General features: G+C 33.9%; 1 protein-coding gene across 4 annotated transcripts in view; it reads right to left on the reverse strand.

Moving 5' to 3' along the window:
• cacna1bb (calcium channel, voltage-dependent, N type, alpha 1B subunit, b) overlaps window positions 1-26,785 on the reverse strand; it is a 264,119-nt gene that overhangs the window by 25,171 nt on the left and 212,163 nt on the right. For 2 of the 4 annotated variants that reach the window (XR_012396671.1, XR_012396670.1), the window contains exons 34-40: window positions 23,224-23,307; window positions 16,683-16,799; window positions 16,028-16,093; window positions 13,891-13,985; window positions 13,281-13,431; window positions 11,930-12,057; window positions 1,126-1,231 (exon numbers count right to left, since the gene is read on the reverse strand). Coding sequence is in view for 2 of the 4 variants with exons in the window: in XM_017352993.4 (XP_017208482.3) it covers window positions 1,126-1,231; window positions 7,093-7,189; window positions 11,930-12,057; window positions 13,281-13,431; window positions 13,891-13,985; window positions 16,028-16,093; window positions 16,683-16,799; window positions 23,224-23,307 (844 nt within the window). In the remaining 2 variants the exon portion in view is untranslated. Of the gene's footprint in view, window positions 1-1,125; window positions 1,232-7,092; window positions 7,190-11,182; window positions 12,058-13,280; window positions 13,432-13,890; window positions 13,986-16,027; window positions 16,094-16,682; window positions 16,800-23,223; window positions 23,308-26,785 lie in introns of those variants that run through there. The other 2 variants (XM_017352993.4, XM_073935096.1) reach the window with 2 other exon arrangements.

The following is a 26,785-nucleotide window of genomic DNA, read 5'->3' on the forward strand; positions in this document are numbered from 1 at the left end:
ACAGAACATTTATCTATATTTATCTTTTTAGTTTTAATGTCTTGTGTAGGGACCTAAAGCCTAAATGTATATATAAGAAAGAAAAAAAAAATTGAATCTGAAAACAAACGTTCATATCAAAAAGACCTCAAGCTTAAGTAATTTATTATGACCTCCATTGGCAGGCATGTCTTGAACTGTTTTGAGGAGACTCTCCTGAATATTCTTTGGGATTAATGTGCTACATGGAACAAAACGTCTTTCAGAAGTTTCCAGATATCTTCTCTTGATTTACTCTCATTTCAACTTTTTTCTCTCCAGGTGATCCCAAACTATTCAGGTCAGGACTCTGTGGACTCCATTTTATTTTTGGGTTTCATTAGTTTGTTCGTTCTTTCTCTCTCTCACTCACTCACTCACTCACTCACTCACTCACTCACTCACTCACTCACTCACTCACACACTCACTCACTCACTCACTCACTCACTCACTCACTCACTCACTCACTCACTCACTCACTCACTCACTCACTCACTCACTCACTCACAGACAGATATGATTTGACTGCATTAACAGTGTGTTTGCAATCATTAAATTATTGAAGGAAAAACAAAACCCTTACGAATGATTGCTTTCTAGAAGGGATGGCATAATGGTTTAATATTAATACAACTGTTTCACAAAACTGAATAGTTCTAACTACTGATGAAGCTTAAAATTTATTTTCACAGTTTAAAATGTGTGCAGTTTTGGTGGAAAAAACCCTGTAATGAATAACATGTGCATCATATCAATGTAAATACATGCAAATTATTCAGAAAAAAATGTAAATTGTACTAGCTTTCAAGACATAATATGGACATCTAGACATATTTATCTAGACATGATATAGATACTGTAGTCACATTGGTTTCTGTAATAGTGAAATCACAGTCAGTTCATCTAGCTTATTATTTTATAGCTATATTCTACTGTAACATGCTATGTCAGTTAGCATCGGATTACAATGTAGATTGTGTCAAAGCAGCTTCACATAGAAGGTTATTGAATTGTGAATGGAATTAGTGTCATGGGACAGATCTGTGACTGGTGAGCAGATGGACAGTTAAATGAGTGTTTAACACATAGCACTAAGGGACTTTCACCTGATGCCAGTTTGATCTCCAGGGCAGTCCGGATGAGAGCCATTAAAGTGGAGGTAAAGTGAACCGTGTTGTCCTCGGCTATGGGCATGTTCATCCTCACCAATCGCTGCGGAATCACGGACACAGAGAGCATGTGATTAATATTACACACGACTGCAGGATTCGGAAATGACCATAACAAACGCCAGGAGGGTTTGCATGCTGAGGGAGAGTAACGACTTGGGCTTTGTAATTTCCATTTTCGTCAATTGTCATTTCCTAACTCTCGTCTCAGCACACAAATTGTCTCTTCAGGACATCGAAATGATGAGAGGAAAGAGTGTTTATATTTCATGCAGGGGTTGAGTGATGGTGGGAATGGGAGATGTTTTGCTGCATTTCTCCAGTTTGTGCAGACAGTAAAGCGGTTTCTGTCACGCTGGGAACAGTGTGAGCTTTCGCCATTATTGGAGGTTTACAGATTTCTCAGCGAGTGCACGATTACATGGCCTTACAGTGATTATGCTTAATAACCTGACAATGTGTGAGATCTTGCTAACAGCTTTAGTGGAGCGCTTTATTAGGTTCATGCTAAAATTGTGCACATAGATTTGTGATAATTACTTCTGGTATATAGTTAAACAATTTTAATAATGCCTGGAAGTCAAAATCTGTTAGAATTAGCTACTTCTTTATAGTACAGGTGTATTTACTAACCTAAACTAAGAATCAACAATACTAGTGCATGTTACACTAACATGTTAGTTGCACTAACATTGAATGGCTGTATTTTCATTAACTAATGTTAACAAAGACAAAGAAACACTGTAATGAATGGATTGTAGAGGTCTGCATTCAGATTTCGAGAATAAACCCGAATAAAAGCGCGGTAGGGGTCGGTAACGCTGGTGTAATTTAAACGGGAGCAGGCGGGCTATTAATATACTAGCGTTCCTGAGTCCTGACGTTATTTCCGAACATCATATCTGTGATTTCCTTATTCTTATTGAGCACAGGTACAGGCAGTGTTCATTGCTGTTACACATGCTGAACACATGACCAGTGCTCTCTGCATGTGCTTTTTTGCACAGTCTGTGCATGCATCATCTGCATAAGTCCTCAGAGCGGGCTTTACCAACATGGGAGAGCAAAGTGAAGATGCGCGGTCATTCAGCTTGCATTAGAAAATGATCAGTTTACTGTTGGAAAACCCAACTGAGCTGGCCAACTGAACCACGCTTGAGCCCGATTCAGAGCACTCACACTTCTCAAACGAACCAGGAAACGTGCCTTCAGTTCGGATAGAATAGTGTGAGTGCGCCCTAAAAAATTGGTCCCGTGCAGACCTCGAATGTATTGTTTATTATTTGTTCATGCTAATAACATCAACCAACATTAAGGAACATAAATACCTTATACAATTTTAGATAATCTTGTATCTCTTTATTTTTTAAAAATAACTAGTGATATTGGTCACACTTTAATAATGTTTGTATTTATTAAAAATATTATTTATTTATTTACTTTTAAATTATATATATATATATATATATATATATATATATATATATATATATATATTTTTTTTTTTTTTTTTTTTTTTTTATAACAAATTAATTTAATTTAGTAAAAAACTATATAGCACCAAGCTGTTCATATAAAAAATACAATGTCTTTTAGCTTTCCTGAAATATTATTTAGGATATTTTACATTTTATTTGTGTAAAATATGACCTGGACTATGATTGCCAGAAATCGTAAAAAACTATTTGATTTAGATCTTGTAACACTGCCTGTCTGCATGAAACCAGTAGTGACTACTGTCCATGTAGAGAATGCATATGCATGTGTGGTATGATGGCTTTCTTTTCATTCAGCAAATGACCTTCAGAGAGGATGATAACAAAAGAGTAAGAAAAGATAGCATGCTGACCAACCAAAACCAAGAGCCACAAAAGCACAAACACATCACTCAGGGAAAAGTCAGAGCAGACGCTTCAAACATTAAAGTGCGTGTGAAATTAAAATCTACAATTTTTTTGTGCACATTGTTATTCTTTAGGTGAACAATTAATCCAATCAATTTACAATACGTGCGCAGAGCTACATTTTTGTAAACTATGAAATACATTGCTCCAGTGATGTTTTCTTGCAACTACTGTTGATGAATCCACTAAGGCTGCTGTATGCATTTTTTGTAAATCTTAAATACATTACTGGGATATGTTTTCTCACTCACTTACTATCCATCAGCTTGGTTCCTGATTTACCAGGGGTTACATTAGTGTTTTCAACAGCAAACGAGAAGAAAACACTGTACCATTGCAATATAGTTTTGGTATGATTTTATTTTTTTATTTATTTTTTTTAATCTGGTTTCTGGAACTGTCCTTTACCAGACTCAAACACAGTCCACTTCACATGCCATGTACAACACCATACAAGGTGAGCTACTGAGCAAACTGACCACTCCGTAAAGATAAGTGGACGAGGCAAATGCATTTGATTATGAATCAAAGATGCATATAACTTGTTTTGTGGTATTTATTCAATGCTATGGGAAGAACCATGCAAAAACAACCCTTTATTTGTCAATAACATGTCCCTGTGTATGTAATTAGCGCAAAAAGGAACAACATTGTCTGCATCATACTACATCATAGTATCGTTAGTTGTACCCAAAAACTGCAAGCAAATCTTTTGGATTGCGGTTTCTCAAAAATGTTGCCCTGAGCAAGTATTCCCAATGAGCCTGAGTTGAATTAATTCAGGAAAATGTATCCACTGAAAAAAAAAAATCATATTAAATTCGGATCATTTGCTTTTACTTATGGAGTGGCGGTCCTTTACAGTTGATGTCAGTTTGATGACTTTCATAATATTTTAACCACACCCCTCTAACTGTTAGTTTACTATCAGCTTGTTAAGTGTGACTTCACGTGAAGTGGCTTCCGTGTCCAAGCGCTCTATCAAACTGTATGTGGAGACTTGTCAAATGGTAATAATAAATGTTTACAAAGCGTTGTAATACTTTCAAAAATGATGATCGCAATTTATAGGAAATATGGGATAAGGGAATGATGTGCAAAAAGAAAGCCCTGCCCCCACTCAATATTCAGTTAGAAATATATCAATGTACTGAAATAAAAGTCTGAACAACTTTAAGTTCACACGAACTTTAAAGCACAAAGAAGTAATCAAACAAAAAGAAAACATATACAACATTAATCAGTGTATAAGAGTGTAACATTCATAGGGACAAGATTTCGCCTTCATTAGAGGGTGAAGCCCAGCCAAGACATGTTTCCACAACAACTACCGATAAAAAAAGAGAAAGGGGGAAAGGACGCTTGACTGAGCACACATCTACAGCAAGCTTGCTTTCTTTTCTCCCTGTTGATTCGAGTGGGGGCTTGTTCTATTTCGAGCGTGCTGCAAAACGAAGCATCCTCAAGCCTGTGTGGCCTCAGAGAGCAGCTCAACAGACAGACACGGATGAACGTTACCCATTCAGACAGCTAGAACAGGGTGTGTAAACTTACTGACTCGGAGGCAGCTCTCAAAGTGGCAGAACGGCCTGCCACTAAAACAGGCAGGCCTGTACCAGCAATGTTTAAGAGTTATGTTCTGTTTTTTTATTATTCTGCAGTTCTTCCTTCAATACAAGGCAAAGCAATGCACCAACTTATTCTGAATACTGTTGATGCCTCTGTAAATTAAGCACATTTTTATTCTGCTGTTTTCTCAGTGTGTTTATTCTGCTGCCCACTTCTGTTGAGTTGCCCATTGTAAATACATAGCTTTTTCTTCTTACTTATTACTAGTTATTCTCCCTTCTAAGGGGCTGTTCACATATGATAAGGTTAGATTTTTCCATTGCACTTTTCAGAATGCTTCAAATACACCATAAGTCATTTTGTCACCTTAGAATTATAAGGTTCTATCTGCGTTCTGAATGACTTTGAGATACTGAGCTTCAAAGTTTTTGCATACCATAGCATAGCATAGTATGTGTAACATTTGTTTTTAAATTAAAAAAAGTCTTAAAATGTAAATAACTTTTTAAAAAACATCCCATAATGCAAACAAGATGTCATTTAATAAGAATATGTTAATAACTCAATTTTGACAAAAATGTCAGATAGAACCTTATAATTCTAAGGTGAAGATTTGACTAGAACTAACTGCTCTATTTACTCAGACAAACAGCGAGCACCAAAACACTGCAGTGCTTTTTAATATTCTCCATAAATAAAACATATATCAGAGCTGCAGCAATAGTTTGTTTGTCAGTTCTGAGAGAACGGTTGATGGTTGCCCAGAAATGACAGACACCGTGAGATCGCAAACGCAAAGCGAGTTGTAAATGGTGAAGGAAGTGACGCGGCTCACACTTTCCACTCAGTTCTAGATACGTGACCAGCCCCTAGGAAAGCTTTTATGTGTATATGGGTAGAGTTGAAAGGGGGATTTCACGCCTAAAAACAATTGAATTTAATACAGCTGTAATCTCCCATTTATACGTTAGAATGTGACAGATTTTTCTTGAGGAAAAGCTAACGACTAAATATGCTTACCGTTATGTTATCATTATCTTAACACAAACTAATTTTAGTTTAGAGTAATATTTCATAAATACGTTTTCATGCATTCATTCATTTTCCTTCGTCTTAGTCCCTTTATTAATCTGGAGTCGCCACTACAGAATGAACTGCCACCTTATCCGGAATATGTTTTACACAGCGGATGTCCTACCACCTGCGACCCAGTATTGGGAAACATCCATACACACTCATTCACACACAAACTGTATGGCCAATTAAGTTTATTCAATTCACCCATCCACTTGTTAAGTGTGAATAACGCAAAGCTGTATTGTTTATTATTAGTTCAAGCTAGTAAATACATTAACTAAGATTAACTCAGGGTTTCTGCAGGGTTCACCAAATAAATTTAAGACTTTTTAAAACATTTTTAGGACCATTATGAATTACATTTTATTATTATTATTATTATTTTTTATTTATTTTTTTTTACTTTTTTTAATATCCCAGTTGGAAAAGATTTTCACTAGCCCTATCAAAAAAAAAAAGATTAAAATTAATTACTTAAAAATATTTTATATATTTTATAATAGTTATAATAATAATAATAATAATAATAACTATTATAATATTAAAATATATCCATTCACAACCCTTACCAAGAATAGAACAAAACATAGCTGTCAATTACTTTATTCTATAATAATAATAATAATTTAATAATAAATAAAAAAAATATATATAGTCAGGTCAGTATGCCTTAGCAGTAAATAAATGGAAAACTTTTAAGCCAATCTTACAGTAAGGAAAGTAACAAAATGCTATTTCTAAATAAAAAGTTAAAAGTTTTATTGAGATGGACTGTTGGTGATTGTATGGGTGTTAATGGCCAGATTGGGTATATCTATATGAACAAAGAAAAATTAAGACCTGTTAAAAAAGATGTAAGACCTACAACACAATATTTCAGTAGATTTAAAAAAAATTGTAAGACTTTTTAAGATTTGAGACATTTTAATACTTTTTAAGACCCTGCGGATACCCTGAAACTAATAAAACTATTGTAAAACGTGACAGAATTTTCAATTTTCTACAATGTATTTTTACAAAAATGCTAAAATTATAATTAGCGTGTGAAATTAAAACACTGGAATAGATAACTAATTTAAACTAAAATGTATTCAAATTAAATTGTAAGACTGATATTACTGTATTTTTTAGGCAAACAAATGCAGCCCTGATTTTTACTACAGCTTTACTACAGATATGTTACAATCTAGAATGTTTTACGAACAACACCAAAAAAAGCACATCAAAAAAAGAGCACAGCACAAAAATACACATCAGAAAACACGTCCACAGCTAGTGCACTGACTGACAGCCACATCAGCCAATGAGAGGACAGAAGAGGAGGAGCCAAGGGAGAGTCGGGGGTGGGATCTACCTTGTAGGCGATTCGTGGAGGACATTTCTTTCCCAAACCTAGCGGAGGGGACATGTGGCGGAGCATCTCGTACATATCGAGGTAGGACATGCGTCCACTTCACAGGGACAGTCACACGGACAAGGGGAAGGAGAAGTGGGAGAAAATGTGATGTGAATGAAAGAAAAAAAGAAAAAGGAACAAAACAGCATCGTTATCAAGGATTCTGAAGGAAGGTCAAGGGTTTTTCTGATACCATCCTGCCTGAAAAGGATGAATGGATCATGCCTGCTTTTAAAGGCTGCCAGTGATCGGGGAATGAAGAACATGGCATGATGGGACCGGGCAGAAGTTTCTGTCTTTGCATGCTACAGGCTAACCAATCAGATACACAGGAACAAAGCTAACATTTGGCCTAATTGAAAAACAAATAAATCTGCTGGAGTATGTCAATATTTACAACAAGCCAGACAGTGTAATGTGAACATATAGATTAGTTTGGAAAGAGAGATTTAGCTTTTGGCTTTGTTTCCTGGTTACCATGGTTAGCCATATTTGAATTAGTAAGGAAAGTGGAGGGAGTTTAATCCAATCAGAAGTATTATGGACATAGTTTTTTTTTTACAGCACCTCCCCATAAAGGAAGAAGGTGTGTAGGTTTTCAAACCTTGTATGCCACCCTATTAGGGCAGTTCTTTCCTAAGCCAAGGGGAGGTGAGATTACACGCAACAAATTGTACATATCCATATAGGGAATCCTTCCACTGCAAAAAAAGACATGGGTTAGACAGTTCAGAATGAGAGACATTTGATTAGATTTTATAAAACATGTCCTGTGTTGTTTTAATAAATGCCATTATAAGCTGTGTTTACCTTATAAAACTAAAGGATTTAGAAATTGAATATTCTTTTTATCCCAACGCCATTTAAATAGGGCACTATAAATGTTAAAGAACTTAATTCTTATATTTGCATATATACTTCTCACCATCTACTGTATCTTTTTCTAAAACATACAGTATAATGTACAAGCATGTTTATTACTAAGAAAACCAAAACAACCAAACAAAATTATACATTTTAATTGAACACATCACATCACATACAGTCCCTAGTCTGGGGCGGATTTAATCAATAAGCAAGGTAAGCAGACTCCCCCAAATAAATACCTAGAAGTATAAATTATACCTATAAAATAAATATAACATCATATTTTGTATTAAGCTTAATGTTTATTACATCACAAATGCACAAATGTGTCCTTCACCCTCACAAATTATATAAAGATTTAACTTTAAAATGAAATTGTTTATATATCATTTTAGTTGTGAATCCTTTTTAAGAAAACACTTAATTTAAAACGTTTTATAAGATGTTTTAAATGTTGTTATTAATTTTTTTGCGTTAAGACAAAATGTAGAAAAGTAGATTAAATGATGTAAGAATAAAAACAGCAAAATGAATCAATTAAATATAAATGAAAGTACAAAAGATACCTTTTAGAACTTCCGGGCCCCATGGCCGTAATTGCTTAGGGCCCCTAAATCACTAAATCCACCCCATTAATAAGGTACACATACAGTATTGTCCTATCTAGTATTGTGAAAAGACAAAGCTGAAAATTATGTGTTGATGTTTTAGCTGACGAAGTCTATGTTTAAAGCGCCACCCAGCGATCAAAAACTTTAGGTGCATTTACTGCCACCGTGGCAACAGCGAGTGCAATGGCAAAGGGAACAAATTGAAATATTAAAGGGCACCTATTTCAACCCTTTTTTAAAGATTTAAGATAAGTCTTTTATGTCTCCAGAATGTGTCTGTGAAGTTTCTGAAAACTTTCATCAGATTATTTATTATACCTTTGTGTATGTTAGAAATTTGAGCTGTTTTGACTTTGTACTGTAGCTGTTTTGGTGCCTGTGCCTTTAAAGCAAATGAGCTGCTTCTCCCTGCCCACCATACCGATGTGTATGTCAGAGCCAAAGAGATAGCTCACTATTGCAATGATGGGTGTAGCTTATCAGGCTGAGTCTAACACATACTGTATGCAGTACAGTGACAGACAAGAATGAAGCAGATCTCTCTTATTGCAGTAAGAACTTTCCTAAAGTCCATGAACCGGGATTGAAGAGTTTTTTATGATTAATACTATGTAGCTGAAGAATTACGAATCAATTTTACTGTCTATATTACAAACATGCACTGTTTTAAAAATATTTTAAACTTGTAAAACTTAATCTTGATGTGCTGCTGTACACAGAGAGCTGAAGAGATCGCTTAGGGGAGCGCAGGGCATAAAGTAACGAGGTGGTAAAATGTAACTCAGAGTATTAAGGTATTTGCTTATTTGTTTACACCAGTGTTGGCAGACATCTTTCTGCAAATTATTTAAAAAGTTCTGCGAAATTTGGATGAGAAACACAGGAGAAACCATTTTTGCTGCATAAAAGTATTTTTTATTATACTCTATATTTTTTTATTTTTGAAAAAATCTGTGAAAGTATGTTAGTAAAACCTTATATTGTTGTGATTACCGTCTTCTAGACTAAAAGAATAAATCATTTTGGAAGATGTAAAAAAGACAGTGACTGCTAGCCAGTTTTGAGGAAAACACGACACAGTGAGGTTAGTTGTAACAGGGTGTTACAATTAAACTAAACACTGTTGGACAATTAAATTGTCTGTTAAAACAATTAAACTAACAAAATATAATTTTAATTTTGAGCATAATGTTAAAAACTTTCTAAATAAAAATGGTAATAGAAAACATTTTTAATAGAAAAAAAATTATTGCTAATAATGCAAATAAATGCATTGTATAATAATGGATAATAATGCAAATAAATACAAATGTGTTTATCCAGTAAATAAATAAATATACTGTGCTATGTAGAATAAAAAATAAGTTAAGCTAATTACTGAGGAACCTACACATAGTTCTGTCTAAACAGCTTACAAAAAAGGAGTTTCATCATAGGTGCCCTTGTAACGTGTACACAAGCGTTTACTGCTAAATGTCCATAAATGTAATTTTTCAAGCATTTTTGAGACTTGTGGCTTTTCTTTAAGGGCTCTTAAAGAAAGAAAGCATCCAAAATCTGGGATCCCGCACGTTGGTTAACTTCAAATTCAAGTTTCATACCTTCAAATTAAAGGACTTCGATATGGGGACACATTTCAATTGTAAAAAACACTGTAAAAATATCTGTAACTTGACAGTTTACAGTATTTTGTGATTCATTTTTTTTCCACTTAATTATGCTTTTAATTTGCATTATGAGATCTTGATATTTCCTCTAAAAGCTTTTGTTGCTGTAAAAGTGTCTTATTAGTTTTAAATGATATATTGTCTGGGTTGGTGTCGTAATTTAAGAAACAACAACCTGGTAATACACTGCCAGTATATTTTATGTTTTTTCACAGACTTAATTCTTTATACATTTTTTCTTTAACAACACCTTTTCTTTTACACTACTAAAACATCAATAAAAGGTACTTTGTTCAATTGTAGAGTAAATTTTCAACATCAAAAATAGACAAAGCAGAAATAAAACTCACATAACGCAATTCACACCTGTAACTACACAGAAATCACATGTGAATCACAAAATATGAAAACAATTAACATATTTGTCAATTAACAGATAATTTTTTACATTATGTTACCTTATCAGACACATTGTTACAGTTTAGCAACACACAACTTTGCATTTTTGCATTTAATTTTGCATTGATTTTCTATTTGTCATTTTTGTTTTGCATAAAACTGGAAAAAATTAGGCACATTCTAATCTGTACTCTAAAATAATAAGCTGTTTCCGTTTGCATGGAAAAAAAGATGTGCCTTTTAAATGTTTATAGCACAAAACATTTATAAATGCATAAATATGTGTAACTACATTAAATAAAGCAAGTAAGTATAAAGAGACCACAAAATGTTATGTGTGAAATAACACATCAGTGGACCAGAGGGTTTAAAATTTAATTTTGTTCTAGAAAACGTCTAGCAGAACATTAATTTGAGCATCTATGTGTGTTTGTTGTAATATATATACAACAAAATTGTAACGACCCTCGGAAACCCTGCAAAATATACTTTAAGCAGCCATTAATCTTCACCAGCAAACTATCATTTTATTCATATCATATATACCATAAAGCTTTTTACAGAGGAATATGTTTATAAAAAATTTACCTGTTATATACAATATTTTATTTCACATAAAAAGTTATAAAAAAATGCCAAAAACCTCTCTGTAAAAACATTTGACTCTAAGGATAAAAAAAAGTTAATTTTAAACTTGAATTATCCAGTGCTAAGATTTTGATGAATATTTAATTAAACGAATATAACATGTTAAAACTCAACCTTTTAGAAACCTTGTAAAACCTATATTAGCAATTCTGAATATAATCAATTAGCTAATGAAGTATGTTGATAACTACTAGGTGTTTTTTTTTTCTCTTTTCATCTGCAATGTCATTCCTTGATACATTTCTCTTCCATATTCCATCAATATCACATACTTCAAGCTTATTGAGATAAGCACACTCAACTGTACATTCTCAGAGTTAAAATGGATTACACTGACAGAAAGGATAGAATTTAAAATCCTGAAAGTGAATGGCGTGCAACGGATAAGATTTGCATTCCTCAGCATAGACAAAGCTTGAGGATTTGATGGTCGCACAGTAAAATACGATTCTTGTGACTTAAGGCTATAGAGTAAATCAGACACCGTCCCGGTGTCGTACCCTTCTAAGCCGCCGTTTTTTAACCTCTTAGTTTAGAGCTGTCACATAGGGTGTTTTAGGGTGGCACTAACTGCTGGTGACACCATAGGGGAGTGATACGCACCAGGCGGCAGGGTCGTACTCAGCCCAGACGCGGATGAACTCATCTAGGTGATGAGGCCCCAGAATAGAAGCATCTCGTGTCAGATATTCAAAATTATCCATGATGACAGCCACAAACAGATTCAGCATCTAATGGAGATAAAGGAGAGATTATGACAAAATAGCAAAGGAAATCTCAATCAGAATGATGTAAAACATGATAATGGATTATATTTAGATATAAGTGGCTTCTTATTGGCTAGATATGTATTTATTTATTTTTATTTATTTATTTTTGTTTAATAATTAATAAATAAAAATTAATTCATTAATAATTAATAAATAAAAATCTTTTTTTTTATTGCTAACACAACTCAAAACCTTTGTGCTGTTAAATATTTACATTTTTATGAATTTTATGTTAGGCTCCCTTAAATATAAAATTTAAAGTAGCATAATTTATTGTTTTTACAATATGTTTTTATTTGTTAGTTTCAGTAAATTTAAAAAGGTACTTAAAGTTCATGTCCACATCATATAAATATTTTGATTTTAAATCATTTTTGGCAAACTACTTAACAGAGCATGATCTATAAAAATGAGTAGCTGTTCATTATCTTAACTTAACAAACATACAGTAACAAATTTATTGGCCATTAGTCATTGTTTCCTTACGCATTAACTAGAAAAAAAGTGAATTATGAGTAAACCAAATTTTGGCTAAAAATACAAAGTCTTAACTGTTACTGTTGATTAATTCATGACATTTAAAAATAATTCAAAAAAATTATACTATTAAATATTATTGACTCAAAATTATTCATTTATTCATTCATTTATTAATTTTCCTTCGGCTTAGTCTATATTTCAGAAGTTGCCACTACGGAATAAACCGCTTACTATACCGACATATGTTTTACACAACGAGTGACCTTCGAGTTGCAACCCAGTACTGGGAAACACCCATACACAAGTCATACACACACTCATACACTACGGCCAATTTAGTTTATTCAGTTCACCTATAGCGCATGTCTTTGGACTGTGGGGGAAGCTGAGCACCCAGAGGAAACCCACACGAACACAGGGAGATCATGCAAACTCCACACAGAAATAGCACACAGCAGAGACTCAAACCAGCATCCTTCTTGCTGTGAGATGACAGTGCTAACCACTGAGCCACCATGCTGCCCAACTCCAAATTATTGAAAGTAAAACAGCCATGTCTTATGTTGGGTTTATACCAAATGCAAAGAAATCATGTGCATTGCATCACACTCGCAAAAGTTTACTCGCAAAATCTTTTTCCACCTTATGCTATAACTTGTGTTTGTTTGTGTTTGATTTGTAAGTTTGAGATGTTTTGCACTAACCAGAAACGAGCAAAGAAAGATGAAGGAGACGAAGTAGAAGTATGCAAAATCGCTGCCGCACTCTTTCCCACTGTAGCCAGATTCTATATCGCAATATCTTTCACTCAGACAAGCCAACATGATCTCGTGCCAAGCCTCCCCTGTAGCACTTCTGTAACACACATGCACACAAACACAGCAAAATCAGTAAACAGGTTCTATTATATGTATTCTGCAGCTGTGATCTTAATCTACTAAAAGGAGTTGCACTTAAAGGGATAGTTCACGCAGAAATTTATCTAAAATTTTCTTTCTATTTACTTACCTCCAAGTGGTTCCAAAGTTTCTTTCTTCTGTTGAACAAAAAAAGATAACCTGTAACCACTGACTTCCATAGCAGGAAAAACAAATGCTATGGAAGTCAATGGTTACAGGTTTCCAACAATTTTCAAAATATCTTATTTTGTATTAAACTAAAGAAAGAAATGAATAAAGGTTTGAAACAAGTAAAGGGTGAGTAAATAATTTTGTTTTGGGTGAACTATCCCTTTAAGTTTCGTTACACAGCTATACAATGATTATAAAAGGAGTTTGATTGTTAAATGGTAAGTAATTCAAATGCTGACATTACCTGAACAACAACATGAGGGCCTGAAAAAAGGTGCGGAAGTTATTGTGAATGTTGATGGCCGAATCTTCATTGTTCAACGCGATGTTACCAAACACCTGACACAGAGAGAAAGCACGTTAAGCTTTCTAATTTCGGATGAATTGCAGACAATGCAAGCATTTTTTGGTGGGGACTGGCAGAAAAAAATACATGGCACAAAGTGTGCACTTTTCTATTGAGACAGCATGAAAATACCTGGAGGGACCGTGTCAATAATTCAGACTGCCTGCAGGGTTTGTTACAGTAAGCATCTGCAGAATTAACAAGGCCACATACACACATTGTACAAACTGTGACTCATGCTTTTGAATTTTACGACTTTATGCCAGACAGCAGACATAAAAATAAACACACTGACTCACTCAAATCTACAGTTGAAATGCACTGACAGACTGTCAAATTAATAATCTGTCAGCTGAAAACATTATAAAAAGTACATCAAGTGACCAATGTTTTAGGGTGGCATATGTACAAAAGTGTATACTTTTGGTTGTTGTTATTCCTAAATTGTCTTGTCAGTTTGAAGAAACATTCTGTGTCAGATTATGTCCAATTAATTTGTAATATCTATGAGAAGTTCATAATATCTTCACAATATATGCAGGGTTAGCAGAAAATAATATATCCAACGGAAGAAAATACACAGATACCTAGAACAAAAATGGCTACTTTACACTTAAGTTTGCTGTTGGGGATGTTTTCATCCACTCTGGGGTGATTTTGAGTCTTAATTTGGCCATAACTTTTTCTGTGTTTCAGCAAGCAGAATGATTTTCGGTAAAAACTCTTATTTTGACACATATTTAGGGAAAATGCTTTGAAATAGGAAAAAAAAAAAAAAAAAACCTCAACAAAACTCTGGGCAAATTTACAACCCTTAAGTTATGTTAGTGATTAAAATATCCATTAAATTAAACTGCTGTAAAAAGCATCAGAATTTAGTTTTTTTATTCACATAAATCTGTTAATCAGAATCACAAAACCTTCCTGATCAAAACTATTAAATTCTTTTTAGTATTTGCAACACGTTTTAGAAACATTTGCAAAAGCAAAAACAATTCACAGGAGGGTTAATCATTTTGAATTAAACTGTATATGTATAACAAACACAAAATGTGTAAAATAATTAACATTTGAAGTGCATCAAAAAGTTTTTCAAAATTGTCCTGACACAAAAATGTATGTTGTTCAATAGTTTTTGCTACATTTTGATGAAAGGTTGTGATCCACTTCAAAAGTTGTCTACTGTATATGTTTTACTTTTGTGCTGTTTTAGTGTTTCACAAAAAAAAAAAAAAAAAAATATCTGATCGATTTAATGCAGTGCGTCTTCGCAAAAAAAACAAAAAAAAATTAAAAAATACAAAAATAAACATTTATTTCTAACAAGGAATCAATCTTAGAAGGCTTTGATGTCAGTAGGCTTACACCAACAAATAATGTGCAAGCAGTTATAAGAATATACATGTAAAAAATACGAATTTAAACACTCTTGATTCTTTTTCCCTCAGATTTTTATTACAAGTTTAACAAATTTGTTAAATAATGAGGAGTTAAAAGCTTAAGTGTACATTAACAACCTATCACATTGTAAATAAAGCTTGAACTAATAATAGAAAGAGTGGAAAAGGCAGGTTAAAAATCATGTCTAACTTTGAGTAATGAAGCGAATAAAGATTTTGAGTGCACAGTTGATTGAAAGTCTTACCGATGCTGTTATTCCCCCAGTTTTACAGGATACAATTAGCAGTGATTTACAATGCGGCCTTAATCTCCTTGATGGCAGACGCTATCATTTCCAACACAATCTGGGAGATTGCCTGTGCGTCTTTAAACGAGCAATCAAACTTAAAGATGAGATTCGCCCGTTACACTGGAAAAATGGCCTCTCTCACAAAGGCTATAATATGCCAAAGCTTTCATATGGAAAAACACCACCTGCCTAAGCAAACTGTTTTTACAAAGATTGAGCCAAGATCAGTAATCTCTCCATCATGCTGAAGCTGTAAATGTGAAGTGAGATGCATGTAGCAGCTCTGATGATGAATACACATTAAAAGCTGCATGAAGCGTAGTTTACTAAGAAACTGAGTCTCACCTGCATCCCGATGATGGCGTAAATGAAAAAAAGCATTGCGATAAGGAGACACACATATGGAAGAGCCTGAGGACAAAAAAAGACAACAACATTAAAATGATTAAACTTTAGATCCAAGAGCAGTGCTATCTATCATCCGTCCGTCCATCCTTCCATCCACCTATACATACATCCATCTATCCATTAATTCATTCATCCATCCTTTCATCCTTCCATCCAATCTTTCATCCATCCATTCAATCTTTCATCCATCCAACAATCCATCCATCCATCCATCCATCCATCCATCCATCTTTAATAAGAAAATTTTGTGTTCTGCAACATCCAACTTTATAAGAAATAATACAATGTAATACACTAACAAGTAATGAAATAATACATTTAATCTAGTATGTTTAATTAAGCACAAAAGCAAAAAAATATTTTACACTTAATTTTATAAATTAATTAATGGATTTAAAAATGTATAATAAAAAAACAAATAAAGTCTATATAGTTATCCTTCTATAGATCTGCAAGCATCTTAAAATTAAAGTACAAAAAAAACATAAACAAAACAAATGATTTTTTAAAATGTAATGTGTTAATATTACATTAATATTAGCAATTAATATTGCTCAAATTGTCCATATAGAAACAAAGGTATTGGTTTGACCTTAAAGGACTGAACAAAGGTCCAGAGAAGGATCCGAATGGTGTATCCTTGCCGAAGGAGTTTAATGAGACGAGCCGCCCGGAAGAGTCTCAGGAAACTCAGATTAATCCTCTTATCCTGGATAAAAGTAGGAAAAAAAGGATCAGGGATGCATCACTGCTGTGGTATATAAACCCAAAATGAGGACACATCCTCAGTCAGTCTTTAACAGGCTCGGCTGCAACTGTTTTTATTGATAAGCTGTTAAAACTAGTTAGTCTCATGCAGTGTTGTTGACAGTCTGGTAATGATGCATGAATAGTCTTGCATGAACATGCTTATAAATAGGAATAAATGTATCTATAAAGGATGGGTGGTATGCAAGTTAGAGTACATCACAGTTGATTAATTTTGTTAGCTAATTTTAAACCCATAAAAAACATGCTTCCACTTCTTTTAACAAACTAAAATAAACTAAACTGGCTAATACTAGGTAATACTAAAGCCATAGAAAACTTACTTTCACTTAATTTAACAAACTAAACTAAACTATACTAAACTGGCTAATACTAGGTAATGCCAAAGCCAAAAAAAACATGCTTCCACTTCATTTAACAAACTAAACTAAACTAAACTAAACTAACTGGCTAATACTAGCAAATACTAAAGCTATAGAAAACATGCTTCCACTTAATTTAACAAACTAAACTAAACTAAACTAACTGGCTAATACTAGCTAATACTAAAGCCATAGAAAACATGATTCCACTTATTTAACAAATTAAACTAAACTAAACTAGACTAAACTAAACTAAACTAAACTAAACTAAACTAACTGGCTAATACTAGCTAATACTAAAGCCATAGAAAACATGATTCCACTTATTTAACAAACTAAACTAAACTAAACTAAACTAGACTAGACTAAACTAAACTAAACTAAACTAAACTAAACTAAACTAAACTAAACTAAACTAAACTAAACTAACTGGCTAATACTAGCTAATACTAAAGCCATAGAAAACATGATTCCACTTATTTAACAAACTAAACTAAACTAAACTAAACTAAACTAAACTAAACTAAACTAAACTAAACTAAACTAAACTAAACTAAACTAGACTAAACTAAACTAAACTAAACTAAACTAAACTAAACTAAACTAAACTAACTGGCTAATACTAGCTAATACTAAAGCTATAGAAAACATGATTCCACTTAATTTAACAAACTAAACTAAACTAAACTAAACTAAACTAACTGGCTAATACTAGCTAATACTAAAGCCATAGAAAACATGCTTCCACTTAATTTAACAAACTAAACTAAACTAAACTAAACTAAACTAAACTAAACTAACTGGCTAATACTAGCTAATACTAAAGCTATAGAAAACATGATTCCACTTAATTTAACAAACTAAACTAAACTAAACTAAACTAACTGGATAATACTAGCTAATACTAAAGCCATAGAAAACATGCTTCCACTTAATTTAAAAAACTAAACTAAACTAAACTAAACTAAACTAAACTAAACTAAACTAAACTAACTGGCTAATACTAGCTAATACTAAAGCTATAGAAAACATGATTCCACTTAATTTAACAAACTAAACTAAACTAAACTAAACTAAACTAACTGGCTAATACTAGCTAATACTAAAGCCATAGAAAACATGCTTCCACTTAATTTAACAAACTAAACTAAACTAAACTAAACTAAACTAAACTAACTGGCTAATACTAGCTAATACTAAAGCTATAGAAAACATGATTCCACTTAATTTAACAAACTAAACTAAACTAAACTAAACTAACTGGATAATACTAGCTAATACTAAAGCCATAGAAAACATGCTTCCACTTAATTTAAAAAACTAAACTAAACTAAACTAAACTAAACTAAACTAAACTAAACTAAACTGGCTAATATTAGCTTATACCAAAGCCATGGAAAACGTATTTTCACTTCATTTTACAAGCTAAACTAAAACTTTTAAACTGAAACAATAACAGGAACATTTCCATCAAAATTTGAAGTTCTAAAAATGTTAAAATCAAAATGATAAATATTAAATGATGTGAATTAATTAACAAATAAAGTATTTGCTTTTGATGACCCAACATGTTTAATAAATCATCAAAATATGTGAAACGTTCTATTGGAAAGAGAACAAAATTAAGGTCAAGGTTACTGCTATTTGATCCAGTCATCCATTCTCCTCCATATTCCTCAATGAACATGTTCTTTTTTTATAGCACATAGCAAAAGTTTCACACGCTTCAATATGTTTTACCTTATCAAATCATCAATAAGACTAGATTCAATCAATATTCCTTGCCATTTTTCTCCAATACTGCACTGTACATACCACCCATCTCTATTTTTTTTTCAATACAGGGAAACAAAGGGAAGAAAATAGGGAAGATCTATTCGCCAATGTGAATAGAGCTTCACATCTCTGCCTGGAGCTGGACTGAACAAGTTCATCTGATCTCAGCAGGTTTAAAGGTGAGCATTCAAGATTAGCCTGAAGATGTTTGACAGGAGGAGAGGTTTGGACAGAGACAGGCAGTGCAGGAGCAATGAAGCCACTTACCGTCTGCGCAGTCCGATTGGGGAAAGGAAGGGGACAGGTGCCAACAGAGATTTAGCATGGAAATAAGAGTCACAGTGAAATTGTTAGGAGAAGCCCGAGTCTGTTCCTGACAAGCAGAGATGCGCCTGTCAACACTCATTAAGGGGAGATCTCCAGATCTTCATCTTCACTAGGTGATTTGGGTTATAATGGATTGTATGATTATAGGCTAATTCAGATTAATTTGATGTCATCTAGTGAAAAGTTTGCATTTTGTTTAAAAAGTGCCCATTTTTTTATTCACAGTGTTCTATTCAGTGGAGATCAAAATAAGAGAACTATTTGTAAACACTTACTTTTCAAAATAAAAATAAATATTAAACAATACATTTGAAGTAATTTTCAATATGGCTATTCTACAGTATAACCAAAACATTAACCAAAGCATTTCAACAAAAACAACATTATTTCGTGGAAACCTGTGTTTAAAATTAAAGAGCAGCAATCATTGTAGCTCAAAGAAAGATTACAGTTAAATGTTTGAAGTTTATAGCTGTCAAAAGGTATTAGTCCACATGACCTTGCATCGAATGACACTGCAAAAATGCTTGGTTCCACACAATAGATTTGTGTTAGGACAACATATAAAAGAATTAAGTAATTTGTATACTATATATAGTGATATAAAATACAGTGTTAGATAAGTTAGTTTAAAAAAGTAATCAGATTATTATTAATATAACTTTAAATTTGACATATATATATATACTGTAGCTTTAAAAATTAATATAGCTTTAAAAATAAAAAATAAACTGCAGCTTTTTCAGTTATTAAATCTTCAGTAAGAAACATTACAATAGGTTGATCACAGCAGCTTGACATATTCAAAAGACTTTAGTTTGCCAAAACTCTAATATACCCTCATCATTCACTTTATCCAAACCTTTTTTAATAGAAAAGTAAAAACTGGATGCCTTTTTGGGGGTTCTGTGTTTGTCTGAGGTCATTAGTCTTCCTAAATGTACATGTTCCAAAGTATGAAACAGATCAGTCAGTTCTTGTCATGTGACTAGCGGTTTTCAACTGAGTGCGCCTGGGAAATGCGAGCACGGCCAAAATGCACTTCCAATATTGTATATGGGCGAGCGCAAATGAAGCGATATGTGAATGGCCCCATAAGCAACTATGCTTTTCTTTACATTCAGAAGATACCTTCACTCCCGATCCTGCACATTTTTAAATATTTTTGCCTGTTTAGGTTGAGTGGGCCACCGTGTTTTTGGGTCCCGGTGTACTTCTTGGTGACGGGTGTTGTCATAGAATGCTTTCAGTTCTAGTGCTTGAACAATTTGCTGGTCGAGTTAAAAGCACTCAAAAGTATTGTTGTTTTTTTTTCGCTCAGTGGAAATCAAAGTAATATCTGTATTTCCATTTAAAGAAGCAAGCACTCTCGACAGCAGCTATTTCAGCTAGCGTTCTCCAGCAATTAAAAAAAGCGCATGCTTAGTAACTAACATTGCAACAGAAAACATGATTTAAAAGAAATGTTTTTTTCTTCCAAAATACTTGGAATATTTGTGACACAAGTAACACAATTACATTGACTTAGTAACTGTAATCAGATTATACAAATTTGAAATTTAATTCATTACAGTACTGTGTTCCTCAAAAATGTAATTAGAATACAACAATTCATTACTGTGGAATGTGTTACACCATACTCTGATCATATATAATATTATGTAATGTAATAGTAATACGGTATAACTCGTTAAAAATGTAAAATTGTGTTGTTTCAGCTCATTTTAAATCAGTAGTTTGAACAAACTGCAAATGCTTTTTTTTTTTTTTTTTACTTCAGCACATCTGCGGCCACAAGACATCACTAGTCTCACCCAGACAGACAGTCTCTAACAGAATATCGCCTGTGTCTTACCCCTGACCACACTAACACATTTTTTTTTTTTTTTTTTTGTGGTGATAAGAACCATTTTAATATTGTTTTCTATTGGGAGTAAGTATTTTGCACCCGGAGTGCCTCACGTCCTTACTGCCTGCTTTGCCTTAGTTCCAGAGTTCTCTGAGTGTCTGCAGATGAAAAAGTCAACCTGACAAACCAAGAACGTTGATAGCGTGGTTGCCTAGCAACTTAAAAAATGCAGCGCACTGCTCTTTTCTGAAGGTCAGCAAAAAGGCAGTGCTGTGCAACTTGTGTTTCCAGAACTGATCTGCCCCTTACACTACTCTGCTGTGATCTTGATCTGCTTATCTTTCAAGCCCTGTTTACACTAATTCGTTTTAATGCAGCATTTTAGAAGGAAAACTATCCACATCCACACTGGCGTTTTACCCAGCGTTTCTAAACAATTCTCCATCTGCATTACACAACTGAAAACGCACATCACGTGACCACACACACACTGTGGCATGCATTGCAGCATGCTTTGAACATGCCTACCGATGAGAGCTGAGCATGTCGAACTGTTCATCAAGGATCTACCGCTGAATCTAATCTCACTATATTTATTAAACGTGAGATTTAATTCATGTTGTTATCTCTATATCTAACAACATATTTCCTGACTTTTGTCTTTTGAATCTATCACTTGTTCTCAGGTCACATGTTTTGACTGAGCACAAAGATAAGTTAGGTTAATTTATTAACTTATGTAACCGCGGACACTGATTCTGCACATTTGACTGATTGCTTGCCTTTATTTCCCATATTGTATAATCTTATTGTGCATTTTTTTATAATGGCCATTATTGATTATTAAATTGACTTTCAATGAAAGAAACAGAGTATGTTTTATATTTTGCATCAAACTTGCAAAGTATGAACTTACTCGGAGTGGATGCAAGACTGAACTGTGTGTAGGCTACTTAATATTGAGGAAAAAGCCCCAATGAGATGCAGCCACACCTTCGTTTTACCCCATCCACACTGAGACTGAGCAGCAGCAGCGTTTTAGAATGAAAAAAAAGCTGTTTTTGGCGCTCGAAAACTCCAGCGTAGTGTGGACGGATGGTTTAACCGTAGCAAAGCGTATGCGTTTTAAAACAAAAACATATTAGTGTAAACGGGGCATCAGTTTATTCCACAGCTTAGCGACTTCAGTGGGTTTCTTATGCTGTAACTTTGTCAGCAAGGATTTTGCAGAGATTTTCAATTGGGTTTGGATCAGGACTCTGGGCAGCCATTTCAAAATATCAACTTGTTTGTGTCAAGTAACTGCATCACAGATTTTTCTGTTTTTCAATTATAAATAGGGTTTATTAGAGAATTTAGGAATTGATGCACGACCAAGTCATTGTTATGCAAGTTGAGACTCAAATCTTATTTAATCAAATTTAGCACTCAAGTCCAAGTCAAATCACAGACTCATAGACTCGAGTTTGCCAACAGATGTTAGCTTAACACCAGTAATTGAGAGCATTTGTATATTTGTATCTCATGAAATATGCTTAAAATACTCTTTTACTCTTGTTACTGTAGGATAACTGTAAACAAGACTAAGCAGTGACTTTTATTTCTGAAACTGCACAGTAGGCTGTTCTCTAATTTTGATCTCAACTTTATATATAACACACTGGGCAGGATGAGAAACATATATTCTCAATAAATGTCCTTGTTTTTTTCTTTTTTATTATTATTATTATATATTTTATTTAAACTATGACTTTTGACAGTATTAAAATGACCTACAATACTTCCGGGTTTTCAATGGAACTCTGTCCCCGTGATTTTAACCACAGACAAACTGAAAGCAGACTAAAAGTGCAACACAAATGTGACACAAATAATGCCGAAAGCTCACATAAAAGAGATATCAAGTTAGACGTATAGAGCCTGTCATCTGCAACATCCACTGAAGACAGACAGTTTTATTATTTATAGCATCTCTCATATACGTGTTGAGATTTAAAGCGATTAAAATATGAGATTCTCAAAAGCTTTGATGCGTCTCTTTGATGACTCACCTTGATCTCAGTAACCAGGATGTCTGTGATGCTTCCCAGAACAGTAACAAAGTCAAAAATGTTCCAAGCCTCTTTCAGGTAGTTCTGCAAAAATGGAGAAAAATATTAAAAGTACAGCAATTAAATCCTATTCCACCATTTTCTGAATACATAAAGTTTAATAACAGCGATGACTTTAGTTTATGGTTTTAATTTTCTTTAATTTAATAACCCAGTGTCAGACTTTTGAAATCAGCTGAGTCAAATCTATAAAGAGTGCTATTCATGTGCAAAGTTGATTTTCCTTCTATACATAAGTTCAAAATGAGTCACTTATGAAGTTTTATTACAGTTATTATGCTGTATTTGAATGCAGGTACATTAATAGATGGTAGGGCTCTAGAGTCAAGATTCTGAAAAAAAAGAACTTTTTGAATAAATTAATTAAGATTACCCCACTTAAATCCTGCACTTTTTCTTATATAACATTGTCTGTATGTATGTATATATATATATATATATATATATATATATATATATATATATATATATATATATATATATATATATATATATATATATATATATATATATATATATATATATACATATATATATATATATATATATATATATATATATTTTTTTTTTTTTTTTTTTTACTTATGTTTGGAATAGAGATATTTAACTCACAAACAAGAACTATTTTAAATATTACAATTTTGTCCATAAAAGACAGATGAAGTGGGCTAATAACTAAAAGGGTATACTGTACACTACCTGACAATAGTCTTGTCGCCTATCCAAGTTTTAGGAACAACAAATAATAGCTTGACTTCTAGTTAATCATTTGGTATCAGAAGAATTTGATGATCATGCCTTGATTTTGAATTATTTATTTAGGACAGTAAGGTCTGACTTTGCTTAGACAAAAGTCTTGTCACTTAACAGAAATAATATACAGTACAGAATATAAAGTTGTGGTGCACTGGAAAAAGAATTAATATTGTGTATGACTACCATGAGCTTGGACTGCATCCATACATGTACATCTCTGAAATGACTCGAATATTATTAATAAAGTCCTCTGCAATGGCAAAGAAAGTGTTCTTGCAGGACTCCCAGAGTTCATCAAGATTATTTGGATTTCATCTTCAATGCTTTCTCCTTCATCTTACCCCAAACATGCTCAATAATGTTCATGTCTGGTGACTGGGCTGGTCAATCCTGCAGCATCTTAACCTTCTTTGCTTTCAGGAACTTTGATGTTGAGAATTTTCCCTGTCCTGTAATTTGTAATGTAATGGGCAGCACAAATGTCTTGATACCTCAGACTGTTGATGCCATCCACTCTGCAGATCTCTCGCACGCCCTTATACTGAATGTAACTCCAAATCATGGTTTTTCTTCACCAAACTTGACTGATTTTTGTGGGAATCTTGGTTCCATGTGGGCTTCAATAGGTCTTCTGCTGTATTTGTGATTATTGGGATGCAGTTCAACAGATGATTTATCTGAAAAAAATCAACCTTCTGCCACTATTGCAAATGATGAACTAGAAGTCAATTGCAAGTGCTCTTACAACTGGGATCGACAGACTTTTGTCAGGTAGTATATGCTTTTTACATACCATGGACATTCATGACTAAACTTTAGCCATTTTGGATTCTCCAGATTTTTCTTAAAGTGCACAAAATGCTTTGCATTTAAAAAATATCTGTTTACATAGAAGCATTCAGGTACCATTTGCCAGTTTATACACCTGAGAGAGGCTTTCTAAAACATTGCATATTAGTCACAACAGTTAATGATTAAATTAAATAACCAATCACTGAATTTCTTTTTATCTCACTAAACTTTTATTTACACTAAAACATTTTCATTCATTCATTTTCTTGAAGGCTTAGTCCCTTTATTAATCCTTGGTCGCCACAGCGGAATGAACCGCCAACTTAACCAGCAAGTTTTTACGCAGCAGATGCCCTTCCAGCCGCAACCCATCTCTGGGAAACATCCACACACACACACGCACACGCACACGCACGCACACACACACACACACACACACACACACACACACACACACACACACACACACACACACACACACACAATATGGACAATTTAGCCTACCCAATTCACCTGTACCACATGTCTTTGGACTGTGGGGTAAAACGGAGCACCCGGAGGCAGGGAGAACATGCAAACTCCACACAGAAATGCCAACTGAGCCGAGGTTCGACCCAGCGACCTTCTTGCTGTGAGGCGACAGCACTACCTACTGCGCCACTGCCTCGCCTAAAACATTTTCCTTTGCAATAATATTTGTATTTTGAGTGTTATTTGTACATCCTGTCATAGCATTGACAAGTCACAGAAGTACACGCGTTTTGCATTAGGATCAATGATTAATTCATTGATTGATAATTTGAACAACAATTGACCATGGGTATTTGCATTTTTACTAGTGAAGTCAGTTTTTGAAAAGGTTTTATTTTCTTCTAGTGAGGTCAAAGTGGCTCTCGCAATCTTTGAGAATTAAGTCTGCTCAAACCAAGGCATCCCGAAATGCAGACATCGCTGAGTCGTTTAATAGATCTTTCATGGCAGGACGGTCTGTCAGGTGTCGTAGCCTTGGGTCCTGAGTGCTGCAAAGATTAGTCGACTGCTGCTAGACACGGATCCCGGGCAGAAAAACGAGCGAGAGACATTCATCAAGCTTGAGCGCCAAACAGGTGGAGGTAAACGCAGGCGTCACGCACCAGAAAAGCTTCTTAATAAATGAGTCTCATAAATGGAAATGGAGCTTGAGATGAGACCTTCTGCTGCAGGTCAGACCAGCCGGCGCTGAGGAGAGATTTATGATGCGCTCTTACTGTACTCATACTTACACACTGGGCTCAGCCACGGGGCCGTCATTAAACCTCTGACTGGTTTCACAGCCCTCAATCAACCAACATGGATACGCTTTCTTGCTTACATCAGTCATTCATACTCTCAGTTTATTCTGCTCATCTCTATTGTGCATCAAAGTTTGAACAAGCAGAAAGTCTGCTCCATTCTATAGTTTATTCTGACCAATAACATCTCTGTTAGACTGACCTGTAAACTGACCAGCCACAGTTTAAGATTTAGACATATCCTAAAAAAATCAATCAATCAACCAATCAATCAATCAATCAATCAATCAATCAATCAATCAATCAATCAATCAATCAATCAATCAATCAATCAATCAATCAATCAATCAATCAATCAATCAATCAATCAATCAATCAATCAATCAATCTATCTATCTATCTATCTATCTATCTATCTATCTATCTATCTATCTATCTATCTATCTATCTATCTATCCATCCATCCATAACCCCAACGGTTCAACATCCACCCGCCTGCTCTTTGTGGGGCTTGAACTATTGTTACCATCATTAGAGTAATCTTATAAGAAGGCAGAATCCATGCACTCTATCTTGTGTTGCTAAACCACCTCTTGAGATCAGAGGAGGAGGTTTCCAGCACAGCACTTACCCGCTGGCCATAATTACTCCTAATCCTTACTTTCATCCAGGTCACGGCACCA

The sequence above is a fragment of the Danio rerio genome, chromosome 21 (genome assembly GCF_049306965.1).
Source record: "Danio rerio strain Tuebingen ecotype United States chromosome 21, GRCz12tu, whole genome shotgun sequence".
In the NCBI taxonomy this organism is placed as follows: domain Eukaryota; kingdom Metazoa; phylum Chordata; class Actinopteri; order Cypriniformes; family Danionidae; genus Danio; species Danio rerio.